Source organism: Balaenoptera acutorostrata, chromosome 2, assembly GCF_949987535.1.
Source record: "Balaenoptera acutorostrata chromosome 2, mBalAcu1.1, whole genome shotgun sequence".
NCBI classification, from domain to species: domain Eukaryota; kingdom Metazoa; phylum Chordata; class Mammalia; order Artiodactyla; family Balaenopteridae; genus Balaenoptera; species Balaenoptera acutorostrata.
The window spans coordinates 117,832,945-117,849,953 of record NC_080065.1 but is presented as its reverse complement, the minus strand read 5'-3'; the positions used below and the strand labels follow the sequence as shown (position 1 = coordinate 117,849,953).

At 47.8% G+C, this 17,009-nt stretch overlaps 1 protein-coding gene across 1 annotated transcript; it reads right to left on the bottom strand.

Annotated features, from left to right (window-relative positions):
- Positions 1-884: 884 nt before the first annotated feature.
- Positions 885-2,663, bottom strand: LOC103019984 (interleukin-3). The gene is made up of 4 exons (XM_057540393.1): positions 2,499-2,663; positions 1,271-1,363; positions 1,107-1,142; positions 885-989 (listed from the first exon to the last, which is right to left on the bottom strand). The coding sequence occupies exons 1-4, from the start codon at positions 2,661-2,663 to the stop codon at positions 885-887; spliced, it is 399 nt and encodes a 132-aa protein (XP_057396376.1).
- Positions 2,664-17,009: the final 14,346 nt, after the last annotated feature.

Genomic DNA, 17,009 nt, shown 5'->3' with positions numbered 1-17,009 from the left:
TAAATAATCAGAGTGTTACTTGTTACTTCAGGTAGTTAACAGCTTCTTTAAATGAACCTGGACGTGTTGAGTCAGGATCAGGGCATGCGAGGCTGAGGTTATAGTGTGGGTAAAGGTTTAGAGGTAGGAAGCAAGGTGTGTGGTTCCTCTAGGAAGCCACAGCGCTTCTGTTACCTGGAGCATCAAGGAGGTAGGTAGCTGTGGGAGAAAGGAAATAGAAGCACTGGGTGGAACCAGGCCTTTTATGCTACCCTAATGATCTGGACAAGGTCCAGAAGACCCTGAGGCCTGGAAAATTAAGTATAAACCAACCTGGTCATATCTGCATTTTCTAAAACTCAATCTGGCTCCCCAGTGGACCACAGATTGCCAGGGTGTGGGTTCCAGGCCCATCTGGTGGTAGGGAGGTGTGTTAAATCATCAGGCAAGAGAGTTACTAAGACCTGAGTAAAATTGAGACACTAGCAACAAAGCATTTGTTCAGAGAGTGTGGTTTATTTTCACAGATGTATAGAAACCAGTTTAAAACCTGAGATACAAATGAACATGCCCCCAAGTCCCCATCTTGAGTCTTGTTCAGAAGGAGCAGGACATGGCTCCTCTGCTAAAATAAATACCCTTCACGTGGCACAAGGTAATAAATAAATACATAAATAAATAGTCTCAATAGAATAAAAATGAGAATAATCACAGAAGGACAAATGGGGGCTGCACATTACAGGAATTAGATAATCAACAATTAATCTGACTCCACAGGAGAAAATGAAATTCTTCCAGTCCCGGACTATGCGAGAGACATCCAAGAAACTTAGGACAATCTGCTGTTACTGACGTTCCAAGGCTCCAGAGAGGGAGCTGAGCTTCGGACTTCAGACGTTAGGTCTCTATGTGTTCTTACAATTCAGAGAGTCTCTAATGGCAGACAGATATTCCTTCAATTTCACCCGGAAATCACCCAAGTTATCCTTCTCAATAAGGATTGGCTCTTTCTGTGAAGAAACCAAGAAGGTGGCATTAGATGGAGCCAGGTTGGAAGGTGGATGACAGGCTGGGGTCAGGTCATGGCTGAGGGCATCACCTGCAGGGACATCTAGGGGGCAACTTACCGTGGACATGGCTGTGGGCAGGATTGGCTGGATTTCCTGTGGGAAGAGACCGAAGCAGACAGTCAGAGACTTGCCTGGAAAAGGAGCAGGACCTGCTACCCTCCTCCCCAGAGGCAGGGCAGGGCCAAGGCAGGGATCCCAAAACCCTTGACAGCTTCACCTACCTTAAGATTTTTCATGATTTTCGAATCCTCTCCAAGGGAATTTGTGGCAAATGTCAGGAATTCTTCCAGGTTTGGCCTCTGGAGGCTTGTTTCCTAAGGGGACAAAGAATTCATGTAAACGGGGAAAGGTTGGAGAGTGTCCTTCCCATGGCTGGGCTGAAGTCATCCCCACAGTTTTCCAAGCCTGCTTTCAGGGACATCCCTGGACAATCCCCTCCTTGTCCCCTTCTTGCCCCAGGTGGGTCCCTGAACTGCTCCAAAGGGCACAGGCTTAGAGGTGAGTGCACACCCCAGGCAAGCCTTATGTCACCCACATCCCGAGCCCCTGGCTCCTGTGAGCTGCATGAAGGGCCTGGGTGGATCTTTCTGCACTTGGGGAGAAAAAATTTCCCAAAACAGGCTCTAGAAAGGCAGAGGGTTGGCCAAGGGAAATATTTGCAGCAAGAGGCCTTGACTGAATTAAGGGCTCCTAGAAATCAGGAAGACGGTCACAGAGGCTCCAGCATGGAAAGAGGTGCAGTGTGTGAACAGTAAGTGCCTAAGAGAGGGGGAATACAAATGGCCGATAAACTCAGGAGAGATTCCACCTCTTGTTTGACCCAAGAAATGCCATGCAAGCAAAGGTGAGATAACCACTTTAGGAAAAATAACTATAAATGATGATAACTAGGGCTGGTCAGAGTTGAAAATATGACAATTATTCAAGGAAAAGGAGGGAAGCAAGCACGATCCTGAGGGAAATTTTAGTCTGCCAGCCCAGAGGATGCTCCACTGAAAACTGAGCTTAAGGCCTTTGATATTGTTCACCTAGAACTGCCTTTTTATTTTGTAATTTAAAAAAATCATTTTCATTATTATAGCCATGACTGGGGAGATGTATTGAGCAGCTGCTAAGCACCAGACACTGGTCTGGGAACTTGACGCACAGTGTGCATTTAATCCTCACAACAACCCCACTGAGATAGGTGCTGTTAACCCTATTTACAGATGAAAACACCGAAGCTAGTCGAGGTGGGTTGACATGCCTGAGGTCACCCAGGCAGGAGGTGAATGGGGACCCACCCAAGTGCACCCATGTGTGGGGCTGAACTCTTACCATCAGCCTCCTCTTCTCGTTTGAGTTCAAGGAGTCCTGTAGGGGCAGAGGGAGAGAGCCCATGAGTCCTGTTGGCCTGAGGCACCTGCCAGCCCTTCCCTGCCCCTTGCCAACCTTATCCCAGCTACTCACTTCTGAAGCCACAGGTAGCTTGTCTAGATCATTTGTAATTTCCCGGATCAGGTTGAGTTCATAGCATTGTTGAGTTCCTGGTGTCTTGAGTGTTGCCCCTTGTGCTTGAGGGGCTTGGAGTGCGAGCAGGAACAGGAGCCGATGCAGGATGGGGAGGCTGCTCATGTTTGGGCTGCCAGGATGGATTCTGTCTTGTCCGGGCCCTTCGTGGCGTTCTGAAGTGTCTGAGACAGCAGCCGTCTTTTATGCAGCGTGCCCATGCCGCGGGGGTGTGGCAGGCGGGCTTCGGAAGAATCTTTATCTGACATGGAACCTCCGTAGCAAACCACAGACTTATTCATCACTTTTTAGTACTCAAAATCAGTGAAACTTGGAAAAAAAAATTACAGGGTATCTCCTCATCTTGTCAAGGAGGCTAAGAGACAGGCAGTTCACTGGGCAGAGTGGGGACAGGTAACAGGACCTCTCTGACAGGGGAGCGGCCCCCTGACTCTGAGCTCCCTTGAGCCTCCTGCCCAGTGGGACCTGGTCCTGCCATCCCCTGGACAGCCCTGACCCTCTGCTGCCCGCCCCATCTGGCACTGCCTGGTTCTGCATGGGTGGCAGGTGAAGGCCCAATGGAACAGGCAAGAGTTCGTCTGGCAGCCGGTCACATGGCTAACCATCCACCTGTGGGCTTGTCCACTGAGAGCACATCTCTTGATACCCACTCCTAACGCTGAATTACTGGTGTTAAAGCCCCCAGTGGTTTGCCTCCCGGGCTTTGGGCAGCTTCTCCTCTACACTCTCTGTTCCTGGCGGGTGGCAGATGGAGCTCAGGCACCAGACGCCCATTCTCTTATTGGTGTGATAACAGCACAGCCCAACTCTACCCTGTGCTGTAGGATGTTAGCCCCTGGTGGAGGCCTGGCTGCAGGCCCTGGGCAGTGCCTCTGGTAGTACAGAGGAGCTGGGCTCAGGGGCCCGTTGATGGGGGCCCTTGAGGAAGATGTCACTGGGAAGTAGGAGGAGGGGGCTGGCCTGGGGAGGTTTAGGTGGTGGGATTGACATGGTCTGAAGGGCGAGGGAAGGGAAGAGAGGTTTCATGCTGGGCCTCTGGTGATGGGGTCCAGTGACCAAAGGAGAGAGTTGTGTCTCAGGGGTCTGGATCCCAGTCTGTGCTGAAGTGTGATTTGGCAGATGCAGGTCAGAAGGAAGGGCTTGCTGAACAGGGCAGAGGGCAGGGATAGACCATGGGGGTGTCCACAAAGGATCAGAGAAGCAGCAGCCAGGTGGGAAGCAGGCAAACTAGGAGGGTGGGGGGCCTAGAGGGCACCCCCTGAAGGAAGAGATAAACTGCTGCCCCATGGGGCATGTCAGGCCCTGACACAGGCCCAGGGCAGGGGGTGTTGGTAAAGGGATAAGTGTAACAGGGACATGGGGAAGAGTTCTTTGAGATGATTGGGGCTGTGGTGGTGGGGGAGAAGAGAGACAGGATGGAAATGCCAGGGGCTGGGGTGCAGTGTGATGTGATCCGTGTGGGGAGATGAAGGATAGGAAGTTATGCTGAGGCAGGGGAATTTGGGTGTTTCAGGCTTCTGAGCAGAAGGAGATCTGGTGAAGACAAGGACCAAGATGTGGTTGCAGCAGAGGCAGGTGAAGAGGCTGTGGTGCAAGGAAATGTCATGAGAATAATGCCTGTGGCCGATATACGTGGCTCCTAGCTCAGCCCTTGGGTCTGGGCCCAGAGCATCCTCAAAAAGCAAGGGGAGTGTCTCAAAGGCATGAGTGAAAAGAGGCAACAGAAACAAGTAGGGAGCCTTAGGACTGGGTACCCACTAAGAACGATTAATTCAACAAACTTTTACGAAGCACTTGCTTTGTGCAGGCACTGTGAATAAAGCAGACACAGTTCCTCTCCTTAAGAGATGCACCATCTTGTGGGCAGAGACAGACATAAAGCCTTCCTACTCAGCTTGGACCTCGGACCTGCAGCTTCAGCATCAGCTGGGGGCTTGTGTGAAGTGCAGACCCTCAGACTTCACCCCAGACTTTCTGATTCAAAAATTGCCTTTTGACCAGGTCCTCAGGTGATTCACATGACATTTAAGAAGCTCTGATTTAATTGCCAAGATATAGAAGCAACCTAAGTGTCCATCAACAGATAAATGGATAAAGAAAATGTGGTACATATATATACCCAGTGGAATGTTACTCAGCCATGAAAAATAATGACTTTTTGCCATTTGCAACAGCATGGATGGACATGGAGGGCATTACGCTACATGAAATAAGTCAAACAGAGAAAGATATACTGTATCATATTACTCACATGTGAAATCTAAAAAAATACAACAAACTAGTGAATATAACAAAAAGGAAGCAGACTAACAAATACAGAGAACAAACTAGTGGTTACCCGTGAGGAGAGAAAAGGGGGGAGGGGCAATATAGAAGTAGGGGAGTAAGAGGTACAAACTATGAGGTATAAAATAAGCTACAAGGATATGTTGTACAATATGGGGAATATAGCCAATATTTTATAATAACGATAAATGAGTATAACTTTTAAATTTTGTGAATCACTGTACTGTACACCTATAACTTATATAATATTGTACATTAACTATATTTCAACTTTAAATTGTGGAAGAAAAATAAGAATTAAAAAAAAAAGTTCCGATTTAAAGTATTCAGCTCAGGCAGGGGCGGGGGTTCATGTCCCAGAGACCCAGGGCTGCTTAAATACTCAACTGTGGTTTGGTATTACATTCTATATAAGAGTTTTGGGACCTGTGCACACACACAAAAAATGTGATTTCTTGTAGAGAAAAACCTCTTTTTTATGTAAATGAGCTTTTTGAGGGAATTTTAAAGCTATGGAGGCTGAACATTCCTGCAAGCCTTCTTAAACAGTCCTGACTTCACGTTGTATTGTAGCAAAGAAAAATTCTGAGTAGTGTTATTGTAAATCTTGACCTTTGTAGTTTGCCTCTTGTTTTAAAAATAGTTATAAAGTCTATGAAAGGAGGAGGCTTAGGCTTCATGCTAGGAGCACTGGAAGCATTGTGGGGTTTTCAGCCAGGGACAGGTGTGGTCCCTGGAAGGTTTGGGTCCCAGGAAGGCCAGTCTAGCTACTGTGGGGAGAATGGCTGGGAAGAATCAGGACAGCAGGTTGGCCAGTGAGGAGGTGGGGAAGTTCTCTGGACCACAGATAGTGGGAAGGCTGGAGCTGGTTGATTCTGGTGGGGATGGAGAAAACCAGATGCAGGTAAAGACTCTATCAGCTAACTTCCACTGCCGGGCACACAGTTCTCATTATGGGTTAATTCATTTAATCCTCACAATGAGCCTGAGGCAGGGACGATTATCATCCCCATTTTACAGAAGAGGAAACTGAGGTTCAGAGAGGTTGAGTTCATGCAGCTAGGAAGCAACATCGCCCAGGGCTGAATGCAAGCAAGTCTGTCTGACCCCAGAGGCTGAGCACCCACCATGACAGCACTGGAAAGTGACAAATTAGGAGGTGGTGGCGGGAGGGGGACAATAGGGTAAGGATAAGATGTGGCCACTGGGATTATTGACAAGGAGGCCACTGGAGCCTCTGGGAGAGCAGTTTTAGTGTATGGTGGGGGCAGAAGCCGGTGGCAGTGGGCTGAGGAGTGAAGGAGGGTGAGACAGAGAGGGCAGGCAGCTCTTCGAAGATCTATTCTGAAGAGAAGGAGAGAAAGGCAGCTAGAAGAGTCAAGGGGTCAGAGAAGGATCTTTCCAGGCAGGGAAACTCGAGTATCTCTCTGCTGGAGATGAGCTGGGACTAGGTGAGAGACCTGGATGTTGGGCCAGTGCAGTGAGTGCCTGAGGGGGATGGTCACAGGGAGGGCTCCCGACATCAGGTATCACACGCCCACCTGAGCAGAGAGCTCAGGGGAGGGCTGCCTGGGTGGGCCCAGTCTGGGAAGGTGCAGTGGGTTTGGTGGCAGGAGGGGACAATGGCTTCTGTGTTCCCTGGGAAATAGGAGGCCAAGTCAGCCATTGAAGAATGGAGGGTGGCATGGTCGGGGAATGTGAGCTGACTGCCAGGGATGACCTTGAGGGCTGGCATCCAGGGGTCAGAGGGTGAAGAGGTTGGGACAATACAAGGCTTCGCTGGGCTAGAGTGTAGAAAGGCAGGCCCCTGAGGCAGGGTGAAGGGGCCACGAGAGGAGGCCATGAAGGGCTGGGAAGGGAGCAAGGATGGCGCATTTGTGCGAGGAACAGAGTCGCATTCCTCCAAGCAAATGTGGTTCAGAAGGGCTGCCCAGCTGCCCCTGTGGAGGACAGGTGGGAACCTTCCACAGAGCTTCTGCAGCTTCTCAGGGGAAGCAGGCGGAGCCTGGGCCTCCTCCAGGAGTCTCCTTTGAGGTTTGCCTTGACTCTAAAGAAGCTGCTTCAGGTGAAATCACAGGAACCCTCCTTTCCTTGCCTGCAGGCACAGTCCTGCCTGACCCCTTGGGAGAGGCCTGGCCCCCTGTAAGAAAGTGATCTCACCCCAGGCACCTGCATCAACCCAGCCCAGGGAAAGCTTCCTCCACAGGCTGGCTGATTGTGATCACGAAGGGAAATGAGCTAAGGGTGCCCCGCCCTGGGCGGGCACAAGGGAGGCCCTGCTAGAGCTGGGGCAGGAGAGCCAGCCCAGAACTGCTGCCTGGGGTCTGTAGGATGAGACCCTGTGGGTTTCAGAGTGGGTCCTTGGGCCCCGTCCTACAGACCCCTGCAGGCCTGGCTTGGTCCCGCCTGTTGCCCAGATACATTCAGAGTGGGGCACAGTGTCCGAGGTCCTGGCCGCTGGGGCCCATTCATCCAGAGGTTCACTCCTGCTGCTTCCTGTCACTCACCCCCATAGGCCTGGTGGAGTTTCTGGGTGCCTACCGCTGGCAGGGACCCAGGACTCTGTCATCATGACTAGCTCCTCTGTCACCCTCTCCATTGCATCACGTGTCAGATTTCGTTTCCCCATGACCTCACTTGCACTTCCGCTGGTGGCCCTGACCACACCGCCTGGTTTTGTCAATACAGGAGGCAGCTCAGGGCTCCTGGCTGGCCAAGCAGTGTCATCAGTTTCACGTGTCCACCTGAGCAGAGAGTGCAGGAAGGAGCCTTCTGGGTGGGCTCAGATGGAGAGGACCGTCTTCCTGTCCCACCCAGCTCTGTACTCCTTCCCTGGGGCCTGTACAACCTCAACCTCTGCACCCTCAGCATTCTATCCCATGCTGCAGGGATGCGGCCTCCTTGGGGCACATCTGTGCCGAGTGGACCTCCTCCCCAAGCTCAGTCTAATAGAGAAGACAGATGGAGAAGCACAGTTTAGGATGATAAGCCTGGTGGGGTCTGGGGTGGGGTAGGAAAGGGAAGCCCAGAAGTGGGGCAGCTTCTGCCATCTGGACTGTGGGGGAGGACTGGAGGAAGGGACACCTAACATCTCTGGGATGGTCTGGAGCCAGGCAAGTCGCAGAGGAAGTGCTCCCGAGTAGATCTGGGTTTGGGGATGCAGATGTTCTGTCTGTTGACCTCAACCCTACTAGCCACTGCTCCAGTATCCGGGGAACTGGGGGTGGCCATGTCATTCTTGTTATTAATGTATAGGCATTTGGTGCCTGTCACTCTCTTGTTGCTCACCTGGAACACAAAGACTTGGGACATGCATTCATTCCTACTGTGTTCATTATATTTATCTCAGACAAAACCAGGAGCCAGGGGAGGGACAGGCATATAAGGCCCTCAGCCCCACAGTCCCCGTTCTCAAAGAAGCTGCCCCAAAACTGTGAGGTGACAATGTTGGGACTTATAATGCTAGTAACACAGTGTTCCAGGCTCTTTAAAAATATAGTTGACCCTTGAACAACATGGGTTTGAACTGTGTGGTTCCACTTATACATGGATTTTTTTTAATAAATATATCGGAAAAAGTTTTGGAGATTTGCAACAATTTGAAAAAATTGACAGATGAGCTGTGGAGCCTACAAATATTGAAGAAATTAAGGAAAAGGTATGTCATGAATGCATAAAATATATGTGGATACTAGTCTATCCTTATGTAGGCATAAAGTGAGTGACATTTAATATAAAATTAATAATGTGTTAGTTTTCTTACTGTTTTATAACTTTGCTTTCAAAGAATCGCATTATGCTACAGTATGCCTCTCGTAATTGGAGAAATTTCGTATCAGCATATCGCCACAGATTGGTGGTTTTTAAAAAATGTAACAGTGTTTCCAATACTGTATTATGAATATGACTGTAATACAGTATGCCATGACAGTTGTATAACGATTTATTCGTTAGTGTATAGGCTAGGCTACCATGAAGCAATCCTGTTGATTACGCTGGGCTACAATAAAGCAATCATATTGCTGCTTCTTCATTATCAATGCATGAATCTTTATACCTGTAAAAAAGTATGAATTTCTTTTTCATATTATCTTTTCATTTTTGATGTCTACTGTTAGTAATATACGTAACATCGACAGTGTTTGGTATCACATAAGACAGCATTGTTGTAGGTACTGACAGGCAGACAATTCATCTTAGAAACACAACATAAACTTGTGGAATCAATAAATACAGTACAGTACTGTAAATGTATTTTCTCTTCCTTATGATTTTCTTAACATTTTTTTCTCTAGGTTACTTCATTGTAAGAATACAGTATATAGTACATATACAAAATAAGTGTTAACTGACTGTTTATGTTATCAGTAAGGCTTCTGGTCAGCAGTAGCCTATTAGTAGTAAAGTTTTTGAGGAGTCAAAAGTTACATGTGGATTTTCAACTGTGGGGATGTCGGTGCCCCTAATCCCTGTGTTGGTCAAGGGTCAAGTGTACCCTTCTATGTGTTTGAGGCTTCACACAGATTGTTAACCACATAGAAGATGTTCCCAGGCAGAATCTTGTCTGCCTCTCAGGCAGAGAGTGGGAGGCCTATGAGGATGGGGGCAGAGAGTCGGAGCTGTCAGAGGGCAACAGGACCAGATCCCAGCCGGGAAGAGGCACAGATAGGCCTGGGCGAGCTCAGAGCCAGGCTGCCCTCTCACCTGTGCCCACTCTGTCCGGTGGGCAGTGGCTCTTATCTTCCTTGGTAAGGTGAAGTGAAAACCTTTGAGGGAATTCCCTGGTGGTCCAGTGGTTAGGCCTCCGCGCTTTTACTACCGAGGGCACAGATTTGATCACTGGTCAGGGAACTAAGATCCTGCAAGACTTGCAGCCAAAAAAAAAAAAAGAAAAGAAAAGAAAGAAAGAAATGCTTTGAGAACAGTTTTTCAAGTTTTACTGATCTTGAGTACCAGAAAATGATGCATAGGTTGATTTGTTTGTCATGGAGGTTCTATATCAGAAAAGGGTATCAGCCCGTCTGGGGCTTCTTCACACACCCCACCATCACCCCATCTCCCAACCTCCCCCCAACTCCCCTGGGCCTTTAAGGGAAGCCAGGCCTTTTCAGATTTCCATAGGATCAGGGAGGACCACAGTCGATCCCAGCAGCCCAGAGATGTGGGGATCCCTCTGCCTCCTGCTTCCTCATCTTTCTTCCCTTCAGTCTCCCAAACCCCCGGCCCTTAGGGACCCCCTGAAACCAGCCCCAGGCCTGCTGCTACTGGTACATCCTCTCTGAAATCCAGAATAACCTGACGATCACCTCTGTGAGTAGCTGGGGCCATGCTGGGCATGGGACAGGGACAGCCTGGCTCAACCTCAGGCCAGTGGCACTCATGGCTTCTCCCTTCTCCCCTGCAGGAATCTAAACACTTTGATCAGTGGCACATGCTGAAGGTGAGCACTGAAGCTGAGGGCCCACTGTCTCCTTGCTGGTGACTGCCATCGTGTTGCTGGTCACTGCTCTAGGCTTGGGTGCACTGGGGTCAGGCACACCTGGATGGTCTCCTCTGAGTCTTAACTCTTTACCTGGCATATTAATGGGTCTCGCCTGAGTCTTAATCTTTACCTGGCATCTTAATGGCAGATACGTCCATCACCCTATTCTTTGTCTCATGTGGGGTTGTGTCGTAGATGTGTTTTCCCAAGTGTGGGAGTTCTAAAATTTTGTTTTAGCCAAGCTGGCTTCCTTCCCTTTGGGTTCTTCTCTGGCAGCTGGTTCAAGAAGGGTTCTCCATTCACCCAAGCCCCTTCCCCAGGCCACCTGGAGCCAGGAGGTGGGATGGGCCCTGCCTTGACTGGCCTTTGCCAGAACATGCTGTGACCACCTCAGGTGTGTACCCTTAGGGCAGCTGGGTTCTTCCTGGGGTTGGAGTCAGGACAGAGCTGGTGAGCTGGCGGGCTGCGGGAGAGGGTGGAGGGCTCTGCTGAAGACCTCTCCAGAAAGGAGGCATCCGGGATGACAGACAAGGCCACGAGGAGGACAGCCCCTCCCCAGCCCTGCCTCACACACTCTTGGTTCCTGCAGAGAAAAGCCCATCTGAAGTCTAACTTGGCTCCCTTCTGGAACGCCTTAGAGAAGTTTGTCAGTATCTTTAATGTGTCTTTAACCGTCAGTAAAAATCTGAAGTAGCATGAGGTATGTGAAGCTGGGAGGGTCCCTCCGGCACCGGGGTCTCCATGTCCCCAGAAGAGTCCACTCCAGGTCAGAGTGAGTGACCTTGTCTTGCCCTTTCCCAAACAGGAGCAGATTTTCTGCCCCTGTTTCCCAGTTCCTACCCCCTCCTCTGCGACCAACCCCTCCGGGGCTGGGGGTAGAGCTGCCACCCAATACCTGCTTAGTCACAGAGGCCCCCCACTGCCTTCCTGGCTTCCCCCAAAGGCTGACTGGCTTCTCTTGTCTGTGGTCCACAGGAACTCCTGCAAACCCTGACCATCCCCAAGACCACATCCCAGGTAAGCTGCCAACCAGGCTGGGGCGCCCACCGCCCCGACTGAGCATGGCACCTGCCATACACCTTCCACCTTTCCCACACCTGACCCAAATTTGTGATTTCCTCAAAGGGAGTAGAACACATCCTAGCAAGAGATTTTAACGAGTTCTTGAGGAAGTTGAGTATCTTCCTGAAAACCCTGGATGATGCCCTGGTGTCCTTACCGAGCTACCCACTAACTCTCACAACCTTGTTTAGAGTCCCCGAGTCCAGGCCTTTGCCCTCCCAGGGAGCAGAGCTGGGCTCAGGTCCCGGGTCTCAGTCCGACTCCTTGATATTCCGGTTACTGCTCTGCTCTGTCCCGGATCTCAGCTGCTGAACATCTGGCTTCTGAACCAGCCTGCTCAAGTTTGGTCTCAGGGTTACCAACAATTGTGTCATAAGTTTATGTAGCAGTTTATTTATTTTTTATCTACCCTATTGTGGAGTTATTTATCTTAATAATGGAGGCCTCTAAGGAGCCTCTGAGCAGAGCTCACAAGAGGTGAGACACCATTTTCATTTGTATCTCAGATTTCAAAGGGGTTCCTTCTCCTCTGGGAAAAATAATCGCTTTGTAAAGAGTCACTTTGTGCCCAGTGTTGCATTTCTAGAGGTTTCTTCATCTGACTTGAGTCTGGATCATGATTCCCACACTCTGCAGTTAATTTCATTAGTGCTGCGGGGTTGATTCCTCTTGGGATTCTATCTTTGAGTGTTTCCCTAGTATTTCCCTGTCCTATACCCTGAGCAGGCTCACCCAGACCCAGCTCCTTCTCCGTGGCTTGGTCGCCGCCATCGGCCTCACCCTCCTGCTCATCACTCTCTCCCCACTGCCTGCATCTGCTTCCCAGTACCTCCCTGCTCCGTCCACTTCTCATCATTCCCATGGGCACCCACATCCTGACCCAGGCCTGGCTACCTGAGTTCCCACCACAGCTCCCAGGCTGGCCTCCAACCCTATTTTCCACAGCTGTCAGAGCGGCCTTTCTGGACACCTCTCTGCTCATATCACCCCTGCTTTGTCCTCCAGTGGTCAACTTACTTGGACCAGGCCCCAAGAGAAACATAGCCTAGTTTTCATCCTAAGGAAATCCCCACTGAGGATCCACAGGGCTCCTTCCAGACCAGGAAACAAGTGGTCCTTGTCAGTTTGGGATCCTGGCCCCCTAAATTCCCCTCACCTCTATTTAAATAGGCCTTCGATTCTCCCTCACCCCTCTTGCCATCCTCCACCTCCTGGGAGCCGTACCCGGGGGTCTACAGGATAAGAAGAGTATAGCCCACACCACACAATATGAAATGTGCTTGTTTTTTATTGGGTGGGCCAAAAAGTGTCTTCAGTTTTTTAAGTAAAAATAAGACACATTTTTCATTTTCACCAAGAACTTTATTGAACAATGTATTCACCCTTTTGTTCCACTACATTCTGCCATTTTTCAGGCAATTTCATAATTCCATCTTCCCAAAACTTTTTATCTTTTTGAGCAAAGAAGTGTTCCAGGTGCCTTTTACAGTCTTCCAAGGAATGGAGATTTTTTTTCCATTACAAGAATTTTGTAAAGACCGAAATAACTGGAAATCGAAGGTACAATGTCTGGTGAATACGGTGGATGAATCAGAACTTCCTAGCCAAGCTGTAACAGTTTTTGCCTGGTCATCAAAGAAACATGCGGTCTTGCGTTACCCTGATGGAAGATTATGCGTTTTCTGTTGACTAATTCTGGACGCTTTTTGTTGAGTGCCGCTTTCAGTTGCTCTAAGTGGGAGCAGTACTTGGAATTAATTGTTTGGCTTTCCAGAAGGAGCTCATAAGAGAGGACTCCCTTCCAATCCCACCATATATACATCACCTTCTTTGGATGAAGACCAACCCTTTGGTGTAGTTGGTGGTGGTTCATTTCACTTGCCCATGATTTCTTCTGTTCCACATTATTGTACAGTATCCACTTTTCATCACCCGTCAAAATTTGTTTTAAAAATGGAACATTTTCATTACGTTTCAGTAGAGAATCACATGCAGAAATATGGTCAAGAAGGTTTTTTTCCGCTTAACTTACGTGGAACCCAAACATCAAAGCGATTCACATAACCAAGCTGGTGCAAATGATTTTCAGTGCTTGATTTGGATATTTTGAGTATGTGGGCTATCTCCAAAGTGATATGACGTTGATTGTTCTCAATTATTGTTTCGATGTGATCGCTATCAACTTCAACTGGTCTACCCGACCGTGGAGCATCGTCCAGCAAGAAATCTCCAGCATGAAACTTTGCAAACCACTTTTGACACGTTCGATCAGTCACAGCACCTTCTCCATACACTGAACAAATCTTTTTGTGTGTTTCAGTTGCGTTTTTACCTTTCTTGAAATAATAAAGCATAATATGCCGGAAATGTTGCTTTTCTCTTCCATCTTCAATATTAAAATGGCTACACAAAAATTCACCAATTTTGATAAGTCTTTTTTTAAATGCAGGCTGATATGACAGCTGTCACATACAATCTAACAAAATTGTATCGAATGAAGTTAAAGACAACTAAGTGCTACTAGAGCCATCTTATGGAAAAAATCGAATGAACCCTTTGGCCCACCCAATAATTGTACTGGCCTCTCTAATGGTTGTTTTTTTTTGGCCATGCCACGCAGCATACAGGATCTCAGTTCCACGACTAGGGATCAAGCCAGGGCCCCCGGCAGTGGAAGCACGAAGTCCTAACCACTGGACCACCAGGGAATTCCCTAATGGTTGTTTTCTTAATTGAAATGTCATTAGTTCCTCACTTTGAAACATCTAGTCTTTAGTTATATATCAATGTTCACAGCAGCTATGTTAATCTGTATGGGCTGCTTTAACAAAATACCATAGACAGGGTAGCTAATAAACGACAGAAATATATTTCTCACAGTTCTGGAGGCTGGAAAGTCCAAGATCAAGATGCTGGCAGATTTGGTGTCTGATGAGGGGCTGTTTCTTGGTTTATAGATGGCTGTCTTTTCGCTATAACCTCACATGGAAGAAGAGGCAAGGGAGCTCTCCGTGGTTTCTTTTATAAGGGCACGAATCCCATTCATGTAGTCCCTGTCCTCATGGCCTAATCACCTTCAAAGGCCCCACCTCCAAATACCATCACTTTGGGGATTAGATTTCAACATATGAATTTTGGAGGGACAAAAACCTTCAGTCTACAGTAGCAGCTGTATTCACAATAGCCAAAAGTGGAAACAAGCCAAGTGTCCATCAATAGATGAATGGATAAACAAAATAGGGCAAATACATACAATGGAATATTATTCAGCCTTAATAAAGGGAGGGAATTCTGATACATGCTACAGCATGGATGAGGCTTGAAGACACTGTGCTAAGTGAAATAAGCCAGACACAAAAGGACAAATGTTGCACTCTGCTTATGTGAGGCACTTCAAGTAGTCAAATTCATAGAGACAGAATGTAGAATGGTGGTTGCCAGGGGCTGAGGGGAGGGGGAAATGAGGAATTATCCTTTAATAGGTACAGAGTTTCAGTTTGGGGAGATGGAAGAGGAGATGGATGGTGGTGATGGTTGCACAACAATATGAATGCACTTAATGCTACTGAACTGTACACTTAAAAATGATTTAAATGGTAAATTTTATGTTATGTATATTTTACTCCTAAAAAAAAAATCTAGTCTAGATGTTTTCTCAGTTGACCTGGGACTCTTCTTGAGGTTTCCTATTGCTCAGATCTCTCAGTGTAGCGACAGGGCCCTCAGAGCACCAATCCCAAGGTTCTCTCCACCCTGATCCCTGGACCTTCTTCAGCTGGGAGTCCTTGGCTCCTCACCCTCTGGTGAATGCCTCTTCATCTTGAGACTCAATTCATGGTCACCTCTGTGTGGCCCTCCCAGCTTCCTCACCCACCCAGAGAGCAATGTCTGCCCTCCTGTATGGCTTGGTTTTACCTACAGTTCTCTCTGTTGATGAGAGCATGTGTACTAGGCCCAGAGGTTTCCGTGGTGAGCCACATCGGCTTCCTCCTTTGCCCTAGGAGCCCTGGGTGGGGGATAGGGGACTAGTCTGGGAGTCCTGTGAGAATAAACATTCTGGGCTTGAACACCAGGCAGTCAGGGTAGCAAGCAGGTGGAAGCACCACGTGAAGATGGCTCTAGTGACTGGAAACCTATTGCTTATGGTAGGATCTGGCACCACCCAGGCTGTATACTTTGATGTTTGGGAATGTCTGCTAAGTAGATTTAGATCTGCCATGGAGTTTGCTCAGGGTGGAGGAAGAGAGGCTGGTGGAAAAGGCAATGAATTATTCTACCATCTTGCCAAAGTCTCTTCATTCTAAAAGTTTTTCTAATTCTCTTTGGTTTTCCAGACTTGAAAATTTTTTACCATCTGGTAGACATAAATAATATCTCATTGTGCTTTAAATCTGCCTTGTGCTGGCTACTAATGAGGTTGAGAACTTTTTCATAGGTTTATCAACCATTTGGATTTCCTCTAATGTGAAGCATCTGTCCAACCTTTTGCTCTGGGATTGTCTGCAACTTTCTTATTTGTAGGATTTCTTTAAATATTCTATATACTAACGCTCTGTGGATTGCATATGCTGCATATATCTTCTCCCACTCTGTTTCTTGTCACTCCATGGTATCTTTTGAGGAAACGAAGTTCTTTAGTAATTTCTTACTTCCCTACCTCAAGGCCATGAGGTTTTCTCATATACTACATAAAAACTTTATAGTTTTGCTTTTCATATTGATGTGTTTAATTGACCCGGGATAGTATAAGGTAGGGCTCTGGTTTGTTTCCATATTAATACTCATTTTTCCCAGCACCATTTTGAGAAGGCTGTCCTTTCCCTGTTGAATTGCATTACTATCACAATCGTATTTCAAGGGTTCATTTATATGTGGGTATGGGTCTCTTTCTGGGCTCTCTTTTCTCTTCCATTGATCTGTTTGTCTCTTTTTGAACCAATATCACACTGTCTTAAATTTTATAATTCATCTTTATTATAATGTATAATATATCTGGTAGAGCAAATTTTCCCACCTGTCCTTTTTCTTCAAGAGTGTCTTGGCTAGGGGCTTCCCTCGTGGCGCAGTGGTTAAGAATCCGCCTGCTGATGCAGGGGACACGGGTTTGAACCCTGGTCCAGGAAGATCCCACATGCCGTGGAGCAACTAAGCCTGTGCGCCACAACTACTGAGCCTGCGCTCTAGAGCCCTCAAGCCACAACTACTGAAGCCCACGTGCCTAGAGCCTGTGCTCTGCAACAAGAGAAGCCACTGCAATGAGAAGCCTGCACACCGCAACAGAGTAGCCCCCGCTCGCTGCAGCTAGAGAAAGCCCATGCGTGGCAACGAAGACCCAACACAGCCAAAAATAAATAAATAAAATAAATTTTTAAAAAAATCTTAAAAAAAAAAACACAAGAGTTTCTTGGCTATTCTTTATCCACGTCAATTTTAAATCAGCCTGTCAGTTTCTCCCCTCACCCCACCCCACCCCCCAAAATGCTGGGAGTTTGGGATTGCATTGATTCTATATATCAATTTAAGTAAAATGGTATCCTTTAAAATATTAAGACATAATCCATGGACATAGTATATCCTTTTTTTATTGCTTTAACGTCTCTCAATAAAGTTTAAAATTTTCT